Source organism: Neopsephotus bourkii, unplaced genomic scaffold (genome assembly GCF_033783945.1).
Source record: "Neopsephotus bourkii isolate Nb327-2 ecotype Australia unplaced genomic scaffold, CSIRO-AGI_Nbou_v1 NB_234, whole genome shotgun sequence".
Lineage (NCBI taxonomy): Eukaryota > Metazoa > Chordata > Aves > Psittaciformes > Psittacidae > Neopsephotus > Neopsephotus bourkii.
In genome coordinates this window covers 15,213,730-15,227,589 of record NW_026900744.1, presented here as the reverse complement: position 1 = coordinate 15,227,589, position 13,860 = coordinate 15,213,730, and the positions used below count along the sequence as shown (strand labels likewise).

The window sequence follows — 13,860 nt, the reverse complement described above, 5'->3', positions numbered from 1 at the left end:
TAGGGGTGAAATACAGCTGTCATTATAAGGCTCTTTTTACAGTGACTCATTATTTTTTTCACAGACATAGCCTTTGTGCAACATTCTTTTCATGCCTGATCTCTGTCCAGAGATTGTATTTATGAAGAAAAAAAGAACAGTTATGCAAAATCTACTCAATCGTCTTTCTTGTCTCTATGCTTAAAAAAGAAATTCTGTATATGCTCAAGTCCAAACTTTCTGAGTTGTCATAACTTACCTACAACTTCAACATCTTCATTCAAACACAGCTTATTTTGAAAACTGCACTCTGGTCACAAGGATGCTGTGAATCTGCAGCAATGTCCATGGGTACCTTGGGAGTTCTTTGCTGCAGAAATTACTTCTTGCATGCAGTATCTGGTATATGCTTACTTTTTTGTTAGGCCTTTACAGGGCTCAAAATGAGGCTTATCTGGCCATGTAGTTGATTGTGAGGTGTGAATATTTGATAGATAAAGTTGCAAGGATTTTACAAATACCAGTGGATCTTATGAGAAAGCTAGGAGTTTGTGACAGATTGTGTCATTTCTTATATCAAGCAAAAACTTACTGTGCAGTAATAAATGTACGGCTGTAGTGAGGAAGTCCCATCAACAGCAGTCTGGAGCACATAGCAGCCCAGTTCGACTCAAATACAGGTACCCAAAGCTGTATTGATACTGTCCTGGGTTCTTATCAGTCTTGCAACAGCTCTGCACAAATAAGGAAACAAGACACTAGGCTTGGTGTACTAAAGGCCATAGCAGTTAACGTAGCTGCTATGATCTTTCAGGTGGTATTTTTCAGATTTCAACTGATTTTCTTGTATCCCACAGGGGGTGGGGAAAGCTGGCACCAACCGCGCCCTGGACTGTGGCTCTGGAATAGGTCGTATCAGCAAGCATGTCCTGTTACCAGTTTTTAAGAGTGTGGAATTGGTGGATATGATGGAGAATTTTCTGGCTGAGGTCCCAAACTACTTGCAGGGCAAGGAGGACAGAGTAGAGATGTATTACTGCAAAAGCCTCCAGGAATTCACTCCAGCCCCACAAAGATACGATGTCATCTGGATTCAGTGGGTTTCAGGTTAGTTCAGCATGATTCATCCGTCCCAGCATCTGAGAGAACTGTGCAGCTTGTGCTAAAGTGTATGTTAAAAGAATGATGCAGCTCTAAAAGGAGATTTAGTTCTTTGGGACTGCTTCCTAAAACTCACAGAGACTGATTCCTGAGAGCTCTCCCCAGCCACATGTACAGTCTGTACAAATCAAGTTGGGTTTTTTAAGGTCACTTACTGGAGGAACATACACGCTCTTGGCAAGTAGCCTGCATGCTAAGGTACATCTGAGGAATGGGCCTTACCTATGGATATTCTTGAACAGGAATGCTCCTTCTTTGTTGCCAGTGCTCAGTTGTTGCCAGTTTAGGGTTGGCCTCACCAACAGGGATTTCTTAATCTGATGTCTTGGGGGTATTTCAGGAAACAATCTGAAAAAAGCCACAGTTGAAATCACCAATATCTATAAACAAGATCATGTCTTATACATGCATTGATGCTTATCAAACAGGTTTAGTTAGGTATGTGTCACAGTACCCCTCATATGAGAAGTACCTGCTTCCAAGCCAACACAACCACTCCCAATTTCTTCTAGAAAACCTGCAGCGGTACCTAGCTGTCCTTCCCAAAGGTTTTCTCTTAATCTGTGAACCTAAGTGTCCACGGTGCAGTTTCAGCTGGCAAGAAGTCATTATTCTAAAGTGTAAGAGGAAGCCCAAAAGCTCCTTCTCTTCAAAAGCCTGGAGAAAGTTTCTTGCTAGGCAAAAAACAAAACAAAACAAAACATAAAAGTTGAGAGATTAGCACAGAAGGTGGTTTTATTCAAGAACACTTTCTTGTCCTCTACACATAGTCTTAAAAAGTAATGAAACTGAGCTTCTTAGAACAGGTCTTCATAGTTGTAGTTGCTTCAGAACAGTATTATTTTCCTTTGTATTTTTGCTTTTCTTGAATAACCAATCACTGCAGTAAATGTAGCTCCTGCCTTATATTTTGAGCAGACCTGAGTCAACATGAGCCAAGACTTAGGTCTGAGACTGTGCTTATCAGCTATGTAGCTGCTACCAAAGAGAGCATATGCCTTTTCTTTAGCATAGAAATAGATCTGAATCTGCTCCCTCCATCAATTTCAATGAAATACATAATGATCTAAGGATTAGTTAAACTTCTGCCTCTATCTTGAATTTGGCTGGAATATGCCAACAAGCTCAGTGCTTTCTGGTGGAGCAAGGGCAGGACTGTCTTGCAGAGAGCAACACCATGAAGATCTCGTTTTGTTAGGAAAGTAGGGTAAAAGCTAAGTTAAGAGAACATTAAGTTCCAAATTAGGTGTACAAGAGCTTCAATGAATATTGCTGATGCAATCTTGATTTATCTTATGTATGCATAATTTTGAGCCCAGGCTGCTATTTTATGAAAAAATAAGAATGCAGGTTTACATTTCATACAGAAATCACTATTTTCCTTCAGCTTGAAAGGTATTCGGCTTTAGGCTTTGGGGATTTTTTCTTTTTCTTTTTTTTGGGGAGGGGTGGTTAAAGAAACCTGACGTGCTATGTCAAAATGTGGTTTTGAAATGACAACTTCCATTTATAAAAGTTTAAATCTTCCATCAAGAGAACTAAATATTTTGAGTAGAAAATGCAAACAATTACTTCTAAAAAAAAAAATTCATTCAGTTTCTGACCACCTGTCCTTGTCAATTCATTTTAGATGTTTCACATGTGAGAGTTCTTATTTTGCTTTTCTCAGAGCCCTGCACTACTGTTCTCAATGTAACAGAAGTATTGCTCTTTGGGCAGGAAGAATAAAAACCACAATCCCAATGACATACTGAAAAATGTATTATTTTTAAGTGTATATGGTATATGCAGAAATCACAACAGTAGAGGGTAATATAAAGAGTTTATTTGACCATTTGGAAGGTCTTGCATTCCACATTGGATTTTTGATCAAGAACTCCTTTGGGTACATAATGTTACACAAAGTTATAGAGATTTGTAGCATTAAAAGACAGAAGGGATTGTTACATTATCTAGTTGGATCTACTCTGTATCACAAGTGGTTATAGTCATTCCTTTACCCTTGTACTGAGCCCAGTAATTTGAGTTCAATTAAAACATGTATTAAGAAATTCAACTACGCTTGATTTGAGGACTTCAAGAAGTGGTAAACATCACTTCTGTTGGTAGTTCCCACTGGGTAATTACTTACACTGTCAAACAGTTGTGACTTATTTCCAATATCAATTTCTTTGGTTCCAGCTTCCTGCCACTGATTCTTATTATGACTTTAACCACTGGATTAAAGAACTGCTCAGCACACAGTATTTTCTCCACTATTCCGCTTGACTTCTGTCCGCATCTGGTGCTGCTACTGATATGGATCCTAAATGCTGATTTGAGCTTGTAATGGTTGATCTCATTGATTTGCCCAAGATTTCATAATTAAATCTGTCAGGACTAGAATTTCTCTTGCAATAAAAAGGGTATGGAGACTCAGAATAAGGCATCATTCTGATCTGTAAAGTGGGAATTTAAATGGTTAATAGTGATCTATTTTCCATCTTTTCATCTGTAGGATATCTGACAGATAAAGATCTCCTGGAGTTTCTTATCCGGTGCCAGAATGGCTTGAAGGATAATGGTGTTATCATCCTCAAGGACAATGTAGCCAGGGAGGGCTGTATCCTGGATTGTCTGGATAGTAGTGTGATCCGAGACCTGGACATCCTCCACAGCCTCATTGAAATGAGTGGACTCACCATCCTGCGAGAGGAGAGGCAGGAGGGATTCCCTGAACAGTGTGTCCCTGTCTGGATGCTGGCCATGCAGAAAGGCCCTGGCCATTCCTGATTGCATAGTGAGACTGCAGAGACTGGACTGTGGATGAACCACAGGACTGGGAAGGAGAAAAGCATCTACTAGAATCCACCTAACCACACATTGCTACTACTACAACTCTATAGCAGCAACTCTTAAAGGGTCAGGAGAGAATTACAATTGAGCCAGCTTCTCCAGCGAATAGTCTACTTCTAAATCCTGTCTCCATCATTCTCTCCATTTTTAAAAAGCCTTTCTAAGAGCTTCTTGTCAGATCACTCTTTCATTAAGAAGTTAATACTGGACAAAACGAATTGAAAATAATTAGGTCTGAAGTCTCTGTAGTGGCTAATGCCTTTTGGAGTGTTCTGTATGAGGTGTTAACAAATGAGCCTGATTTTTACTATGGCATTTTAATCTTCTTGGAGTTTAAGAAGGATCTATCAGATCACTGCAGCAAGAAATTCAAATACTTCTGGAAAACCTAACCCAAATTTTGACTGTCATTACTATCTCTAAATTATTTAGACAAAAAATACAAGTTTTATCCATTTGTTGGCATCAGCTATTCATTTGGGGGAAGTTTTGTTTGGTTGATTTTTTGCATTTCTGTCAGTTTGGACAATAGGACAACCTGGCTAATTTTCCATTAACCTGATTAATTTTCCATTTTAGTTCCGTTTAGGAGCTACTTTATTTTCCTGATGCTTCTGCCATAGAACAATAGTGGCACATAATGGTTTTTACACTCCAGGATAAAACTTAGATGACAAATATATGCATGTTTGCATTGAAATTTTGTGAAAAGATTGCCCCACAAATTACATTCTGGAAAATATTTTTTCAAAATGTTCACAGTGGAAACCACTTGAAAGCTTCTCTGTATTATACATACCACTGTAAATTTCTTGCTTTCCCACATTCAGAACAAGTCTGGCACCATATGCAGCTAATGGGTTTTCATGGGGCGTTACTAGTAAGACTGTAAGAATAACTAATACAGTATTGTATTAATTAACAACTGTACTAAACTGCAGAGGGTGTTAGTGTAACCCAGAAACATCTATGATTTATATTCAAACAGCAGCTCTAGAAGCCTGGATTTGAAAATACTAACACAAATACTATCTCCTTATGGTTCACAGAAATTACACATTAAGCTTCTCATCCTCCTCATAGAGGCACAGAAAATGCTGTGGGAGGGCAGAAGTTCATCTTGCAAATAAAATCAGAATTTGAAATCCTGCTTCATTCTGAGTGAGGACAAGAAGAGAGAATTTTGAGGGAAAACCACACAACCGCAGACTTTTCCAGTCAGACAAAATCAAATGTTTATCTTGAATTGGGCTTTTAAAATAATTTGCACTTTAAAAGTCATTAAATGCAGCAAAAAGCAAATTAAATATGGCTTGTTCAAAATTCTGGAAATTGAATTATGACATTAGAATAGACTCTTTTGACTCTGTCAGAATTTTTATCATGTTTTATTCTTCTGAAATGCTATTCTGGCAAAACTAACCAGCCTTTATGAGTTGCATTATGACAAACCTCCATGTTCTGATGGAAAGGGGTTCTATAAAACATCCTCCACATGACTGTAGGCACAATTGTCTGTGTTAAATATTGTCATCTGTGTTAGATTAATTCACATAGAAGCCTGAAGATAACGAGATCAAGGAACCTCTCAGCTGGATTTTAGAACACTCTGCCATCCTTTGATAACAAATCTCCAGTTTTGGTTTTAATTGCATAACTCATCTTCTCTAGCAGTATGGTTGCATATGTTGAGAATTTCTAGTTTATGGCAGAGGGCTTCCTGCCATCATATCTTATCCAGTGATTGTCCTCTTAATGTGGCATCGCTAATTGTAGCATTAAGGAAGACAACCCTGGTGATTTGGTGAATATTCTGGCATGTCATATAACCATGAAACCTATAGTTCCCATGACACAGATGCTTCTGGAATGTTTTGTCTAATCTTTCCATTCTAATCAACTGGTAATGGATGTAAATTTAGTATATAACATTGATAAAAACCTTAGGTGAACACTTACATTCTGGAATTGTCCCCAGAATTAAGTACTTCAAATTCCCTTTAAGGTACTGTAATACTTTTATTCTGCTGAGGCTGCTGAAATCTGGTGTGGTCTTTGTGTACATATGAGTTTGTGCAGATATTTGAAGGAAATCCAGTCATTTGGTTTACAGGAAAGAGGAATCAGTCCTATAGTTAGTAACACTGGTTAGCAATAGCAGGAGAATATTTAAAAGGCCTGTACATGGATTACAAATTAATTTGCCCTTAATAATTTTTTCTTGCAGCCAGAGTCATCTGTCATGGTACAGAATACTTGGAGATTGCTGGAGATCATAGTACAATCGTGCCTGTGCCAGGCATGTCTGAATGATGTTGATCACTACAATGGTGCGAGAACGGCATTGTGGAAGTAGGAAATAAACAATTTTATGCAAATCTAAACAGTTGCCACATCTCACAGGGCAGAATATATCAGATGTTCACTTATACACCAGTGTGAGTGCCGTTCAGTAGAGAGAGATATGGTTCCAAGATGAATATAGGAATGTAAAAGGGTTTAGGATGAAACGTAGAATATAAATGACTGGTGCTGTTATCAGTGAAATACAATTTTCAAGGCAAAAATGGTCTTCCTGTGTTTTGTACATCTTTCCTATACAAATTTCCAGAATACATATATTTAAGCATATAATGAAAATTGGTTCCCTTAAGTATGCGAGAACAAACAAAATCGCAATTTACTAGAAAAACACATATTTCATGGTTCCCACATTCCTGGAAATTAATGTTTCATGGCTACGTTGCTTCCACAGTGTAATATTAAAGCTTTTCTGGTGACATGATGAACCTCAGAAGTAAAGACACACAAGCCGTCCAGGGCTTCCATGCATGAGATTGCTGCAAACTGAATAATATTTTGTTTCCCACTTTTCTAAGATATATTTTTAATTCAAGAACTCCTAGTCAACCAGTGTAGGCCACCCTTAAATGTTCATGAATTTGGGTAAGGGTCATTCTTGGCTTAAAAGATCAGGGCTTTCTGGACTTTACCACAGTATGTAGTAACAATAATAATGATAATGAATCACAGATTTCAGGGAGAGGATCTTGCTTAGAAATCATGTATATATCAGTTGATCTTTCGTGTTCAAAGACTGGATAATCAACTCAGTTGCTCTGCCTCAACTTCCAGGTTATTTAAACTATGCACTTAAAGAAGTCTTTAGCTGATCAGGTTGCAGCGGGAGTTTGAATCCTATTTGTTTGGTGCTCATTTAGGATGTTCCCAATCTCAATGTTACCAGAAATTTAATCCAAGATTGAGACCCTGGCTTAAGGAAGGTTCGCAGAACACTTAGGGTCCTCCAAGCTCAAGTCCTCATTCACCACTGACAGGTAATTAGTAAAATATGTAATTACTCCTGCAATCAGAAGTTTCTCCCAGGCAATCACTGCTCAAGTAAATGCTTAGCCAAAGTGCAGAAAAGCCTGCTTCTGCACCAAAACTCTTGGTAATGCTCAGTTTCCCTGTGTTAGGTCCAGTGCATCTATCCTGTTTGACTGAAGGCCTTTATTATATGAATGCGATGTCCTTATATCCTGACAGTAGACCCCAAAATGCTACTGCAACCCAAATGAAACGTAACAAAGCAATTATTACAGCAGCCTGAACAGTGATTCCAACTGTGCATACTGCAACCATCAAAGTTCATGCTGTTTGGATTCTAAAAGCAACTCAGATATTACCAATGTCCTTTCATTCCTGATTGGAAGTCATCATTTTTAGACATATTGCTGAATAGGTGTTCTAAAATATTTTGCTTCAGAAATACCAAAGTGATCATACCAATTTTCATTTGACTTTCTTGTTTGGATGTTTATATAATCTAGCCTAAACTGACATTTTATGTAAGATGATAATACATTATGTGGTATTGCAGTAGTTGAAGTACAACATTTTTTTCCTCAGAATGTGCTAATAAAATCAGTACCTTCGCTGCAACCAAATATAGCGAAACAAGTCAGCAGTTTCCAGAGGAAACAGCCATTTCAAGAGGAACAGTAGTGTCAAGAATTATTCGCCCAAGCTCTTCTTCTCCAGATGTATCCCACCCATGCAGGCAGCCTGCAGTGTGCCTGGCCTGGGGGGCAGCCACCTTACGCTCTTTGACAGCAAGGAGAAGAAACTGGTACCTCCAAAGCAATTCAGACCACCTCAGAGCTGAACTGGCTTGAAATATGAAAGTCTCTCTTCTCCCTGGTGGTTGTACATTGGGAATGAAAATACATCCTTGTTATAACCAATTCAGCATCTTCATTGTTAATGTCAAACAGAAGTGCAGTGTGATCTGAGGCATGGACTTGGATAAACAAACACCCATTAAAAATCAAAGTCCTGGTACCAGGGCACTATATTAATGGGAGCAATATATCACTGCATAATGCCGACTGACAAAAGCTTTGACAATTGGTCCACTGAGTGTCCTGAGTACCTACATGCCATTCACCTGTTTTTTCCATTCTCTTAGTCCAGGCTCCCCAGGGTATTTACAACGATGTATCAGACAGTAGGCCTGTCCAGAGGAACTTGACTGTTATTTGTGATTAAAACCAGTTGTGTTGCATCCCTTTTCTCTTCCTGTGATGCTTCTCCAAACTTGCCAAGAAAATCCCTCCTCCACTTGCCAAAAATTATTTGTTCTCTGTGGACATCACCACATCTCACTGAAGTAAAACAGATTACCTTTAAGAGGAGGTAATTCTGTTTATCTGAGAGCAGTAACAACAGGCTGTATTTCAAACATACAGGTTAATACCTGTCTTTTTCAATTGATGTCAAGTAGGCACTCCCAGACTTGTGTTCCAAACAAAGCTCACATTCTTATCATCACCATAAATGACAATATCTGTATAACACTATACATCCCTAAACCTTGAAGTATGCATTATCCTTGTGTTCTGGGTAAGGAAACTGAGGCACAGAAGTGTGATCTGGCTCACATTACAGCTTTACCTAAGTGGTAGCTGTGGGTGATTAACACCTCCACAAATGAGGCCATGACAGGAACTAGAGTGTTTTGTAGGCAGACATAAACTTATTCTGATTGTGCTTGGAGCAGATTGAAACAGCATGGTTGTGGTTAGCTTGCTTATTAGGCCAACCCAATATGTCCTGCAAAGAGAGGGCTCAGGCTGAACATTGTGCTTATGAACATACAGCTTCTGTTCCTTTCAAAACACTAAGTGCTGGTGTGTGCAAAAATACAGAAAATTGGTGGAAAGACTCTCTTCCCTGTAGCTCTCTTTCAAAAGATGTCGAATTTAAAAGCATTTTAACCTGTTGTGTTGAGGCTCCTGAGGCTAAGGATTTTAGAGGCATTTGAAGTTGTGGAAGTCCTGTAAGTGAGCTTGTGGCTTAGCAGATACATATTGGTGTCTTTGGATGCCTGTAAGTCTCTGAAAGTTTGGCTTATAGGAACCTCAGCTTCACATATGACTACATTTTCAGAATTACCTAGGAGACCAAATTTGAAAGCATTTAAGTGCCTGTCAGTGGAGGTTGGCATCTAGAGGGATTTCTAAAGCATTTGGCTAATTCAGTCAAATTTTAGCATCAGCATGTCTTTGTAAATCCCTCAGGGAGATGTAGACGTCTTAAGTACAAATAATCTCACTTGATTTGAAACACTTAAATATAGATGTCTCATGTAAGGTAATTGTATAGCCTCTCTTTGCAGGTAGTGGAGAAAAACTGGCCCATGCAGGAGACATTCATGGCCCATGCATTCATCTCATTCTAAATATATATATTAAGAATAAGCAATAGAGAAGTCCTTCTGAAAGCTACATTCAGTTGTGCCACTTTACAGTGATTTGAACTGATTTGTTGGTATATTATGACTAATTGTTCCCCTCTCCGTAACTTCTGACAGTGATCTGTGAATGTAAAATCCTGATTCAGAGACTGTCTCTTCCAGATCTGTAGCAGAGATTCTCAGACTGTGGCACGTGCCACAAGTGCTGATAAGCCTCCACAAAGTAGTATGCAACATTTTCTGAGCAGCCTTCTATGTACACATGCAGCCTGCTGGTAGCAACTTCAGTTCCCGCTGCCACTGCTGCTGGGGAAATGCTCCAGCATGGAAGTCCTCCTACCCTCCTCCAATAATAGAATAACAAACGTAGAGCATCATCAACTCCAGAAAATCAAAAATCACAGCTCTAGCTTCAAAATCTTTGTTTGGAAGATTTCTCTCTTTGTGTTCACACATGATTATCAGTTCCACAGATGTATACGCATACATGTAATGTGGAATATATGCTGCTTGTACTGGCCAAGGTGACCTGTGGTACTTGGAATATGTGTGGCTTGCCACCTTTTCTCAAGGCATCTACTGCAGTGGAACAGCAGCTGCTCTGTAATCTGGATACCCAGCCACACGAAAAAATGGTCCAGTACTGTTTGCAAGGGAATTGTTACTGGATCAGCATTGGATGTCATCTGCTCAATCTGGCTCTATCCCAGGACTCAATGGCAGGATCCTTTGGGTGACACCTGGCATGTCTCACTTGTAAAACCCACTCAGATCTGCCCCACCCTCTTTGAATTAATGTTGCTTATATCTTAAGCCTCTCAGTCATGGGAGGATTTTGTAATGTGGCACACAGGATCAGGTAAGATGACCAAATGATTTTGTGTCTCACTTCTCTATGGCTGCACATGATCACAGGGGACAGAAGACATGCTTCTCACCTAATCTGTACATCTAAGAGACACTTGTCTGAGATTAAGGTAACTGTCAAGACTTTCCATGATCATCACTAAGGAGACATCATCTCCTTCCAGAAAGCTTCTTCCCTCTGTGATGGTTATCCCATAATCTCAACTGTGGAAGGACCCTACATGACTGTTTCAGGTTCAGACAAGTAATGTTTAGGTGTTTAAGTGAGGTAGGATGAATTCCAGTTTGAGCGTATAGGAATTCATAGACCCTACTGAGAGATCGGTCTCCAGTGCATTCAAGTCTGTTCTTTCTCCCACAGATGAGGAGCTTTGATGCTCAGCCCCAGCTGAAGAAATATTACAACTCTTAAAGCCTCTACTAAGGACCAAAGTGAAGGTTGCTGGAAATTATGCCACCTTTAAGCATTTTCCTTTCAGAAGGTACAGGCATGCATACTCCTGAAAACCTAGTGGAGTACAAAATTACACTGATGTTTGGCTCACCCCTCCCCAGATAGCCATGACAAGTTTCCTGAGGGGTGCTTTTTGCACTCTGGATTGATTGGTTTACCAATGAGGCAGGGTTGACCCTCTGTTGAGTCTTATTAGATAACACACTAGATTTATTTATGGATCAGTATGTGAGTGCATTGCTAAATAAACAAGTGGCTTCTCAGGCTACCACTGGCAAACTCTTAAAAATCAAACCCATAAAATAAACAGACTCCAGAAGTTACCTGTGACTCCCACCTCTGCAGTAACTTCAAGGTAACAAGAAGTCAATAAACTCCCATCAACAAAATCCCCACTGGGATCCAGTGACTGAGACTCTGAAGCAGCTGTCATCAAGAGAAACTAAGTGATTCAGTAAAACATTAAAGTTCCCAGAGGAACCATATTTGGGCTGCCTTGATTTGGTGAGAGACAGCCCTGACCACTTACCAAAAGCAAAACATAGGCCATTGAAGAGTCTCTTGTTTGGATAGTGTCTGTAGAGCCACTCTGCTGTCTGACTTGCTCCCTGCCCGTGATTAGGCTATGTATCATCCCTAGCTGTCTACATGTCAAAGCAGAAGGACCTGAGTGAGTACTTTCTCACCCTACAAGGAGTCAGTTCACTGCTGAGGTAGGATTTAGTCCCCATCATTCTGTTCTCCTCAGTCCTGCAGATTCCCAAGCTGCTGTCTTATAGGGCCTTCAGTTCTGATTTCAGTGGTCAGAGCAAGCCCTGCCTTTGCCCTTATTAGCTGAGATCAGTAACTAAATATTTTGTTTCCTGGGCTCTTTCATCACAGGCAGTTTTTTCAGACACAGCCCGTCTCCCCCAACAGACTGCATTCTGTACTGCAAGGAGAGAAATACCACCTCACAAAAGACAGCTGAGCACACTGCCCGGATCCAAACCAGCCCATGAAACCACTAGGACAGGTACACATACCAGACAGAAAGGATTTAGGAGCCCATGGACTACTTTCCATTGCTGCCTTCTCAGGTAAACAAACCTGCTTACACTCATGTTTTTATGACCTCCAGAATCTCAGCATGTGATAATAATTACAACATTGATCCATTCCACCCCACTGTCAGGTGGGCAAGGACTAGTTAGTTTCACTGTGTGTATGGGACCCCAGAAAGCAAAATTACATTGATCTTGTCTTCATCTATTTAGTCCAAGTAGTTATTACAATTGCTAACAATCAGGGAAGCAAGGCCAGCACCTCTGCAAGACTTTTCAGTACATCCAATACTATTGGGCTAATCTGAAATTAAGAATATCCTCTCTGCTGATTAGTAATTTGGTCTTCAGATGGGACCATATACCTAATGTTAAACGAGCTGAATCTCACCTTGAGGGAAGAGGGGTCTTAGAGAGTTGTATGCATTAGAGCAGGGAACAAACCCAGTTCTCCTTAGTCACAACCATGTGCTCATACCACGGAGCCATTTTCTTTCTTGTTTGTGTAAACTGAGGGGATATAGGTTTCCAGCATGGTAAACAAGGATTTAACTACTTCCTCCCTCCTCCGAAATTACTTTCCCTGAAATTAACAAGGTAAACAGAGCCCCTGCTCTCAAAAAAGCCTTTCTGCTTAATGTTGTTTTTGTAACTGATCCTCTTCTGGAAAACAAGCAACTCACATTTCTGCTAAAACCAACCCAATAGAACCTTTTAACAATAACATTACGAGCAGGACCTTCCTTCATCGGGCGCTGTGACAGAAGGGTGGACACCTACCTATAGACAGGTTTGTAATCCTGTGTGATAAAGAAAATCTAAAGCAGCTGGCAGCACATAGATGCATAGAGTGCCTTACTCCACTCTAGCTTTGCGCCCTGCTTGTCAGACAAGAGTGCACAAAGCAGCATCTAGCAGCTGGGATCAGGAGCCACAAAGAAGCTGTGGCCTCATGCTGGCCATGTGTTGAGTTGCGAAGATGGTGGCAGGAAAGGAGAGGATGTTTGACATAGAAAGCAGGAAACTTGAAAGGCTGGAGTATTTTCATCCTCAAAAACCCGTTTGGGAGACTATCTTTCAAATAATGACATTTTAGGAAATAATAATCTTATTTGTCCCTAACACCCTTTAAGGCTTAACTGTACTGTGAAGGTTAGAAAGTTCTCTTAAAATGAAAATTCTCACATAACTAGAGAATGTAGAAGTGAGTCTAACCTGCCTGTCAGATTGTCCTTCCTTTCTGTCCCATAGTAATGACTGCACACAAATAGCCTGATGTATCCATAGAAGCAGAGTAACAGAAATCAAGGATCAAGACAAAGGTGATTAGTAAGGATGACGCAGAGTCACAGATAGGATTAAAACAGGGATTGTGGTCCTCCTTTTGGTTGGGGAATAGTGAGAAACTTGCTGCCATAGTATATGTGTTGGAACTGTGCCTTCTAAATGTGTTTACTTAAGGTTAGGCCTATACACACGAAAGAGCTTACAGCACTTTCATTCATAGGTCTCAAAGGGTGCAGTGCAGAGAGGAGCATATGGTAATCCCTACTGTAGAAGGGAAGACAATGGCTGAAAGTATTGTATCACTGAGTAGCCAAGTTGGGAATCCCACCTGAATCAGTCCTGTCTCTCGACAAAGCTGCCACTTCCCTATGAGTGCAACAAGTAAGTTTTTCCACAGGCTGAGGCTTGGTTTTCGTTGGCATGCTCTGTACCTTCCCTTCACAAGGGAGCTTAAAATGACAGCTATCAGCCAGCTG

At 40.1% G+C, this 13,860-nt stretch overlaps 1 protein-coding gene across 4 annotated transcripts in view; it reads left to right on the top strand.

Annotated features, from left to right (window-relative positions):
* Positions 1-6,807, top strand: part of NTMT2 (N-terminal Xaa-Pro-Lys N-methyltransferase 2) — a 35,427-nt gene extending 28,620 nt beyond the window's left edge. For all 4 annotated transcript variants that reach the window (XM_061345448.1, XM_061345447.1, XM_061345446.1 and 1 more), the window contains exons 3-4: positions 837-1,086; positions 3,638-6,807. In XM_061345448.1, the coding sequence (XP_061201432.1) occupies positions 837-1,086; positions 3,638-3,912 (525 nt within the window). In that variant the 3' untranslated portion in view covers positions 3,913-6,807. The remainder of the gene's footprint in view (positions 1-836; positions 1,087-3,637) is intronic.
* Positions 6,808-13,860: the final 7,053 nt, after the last annotated feature.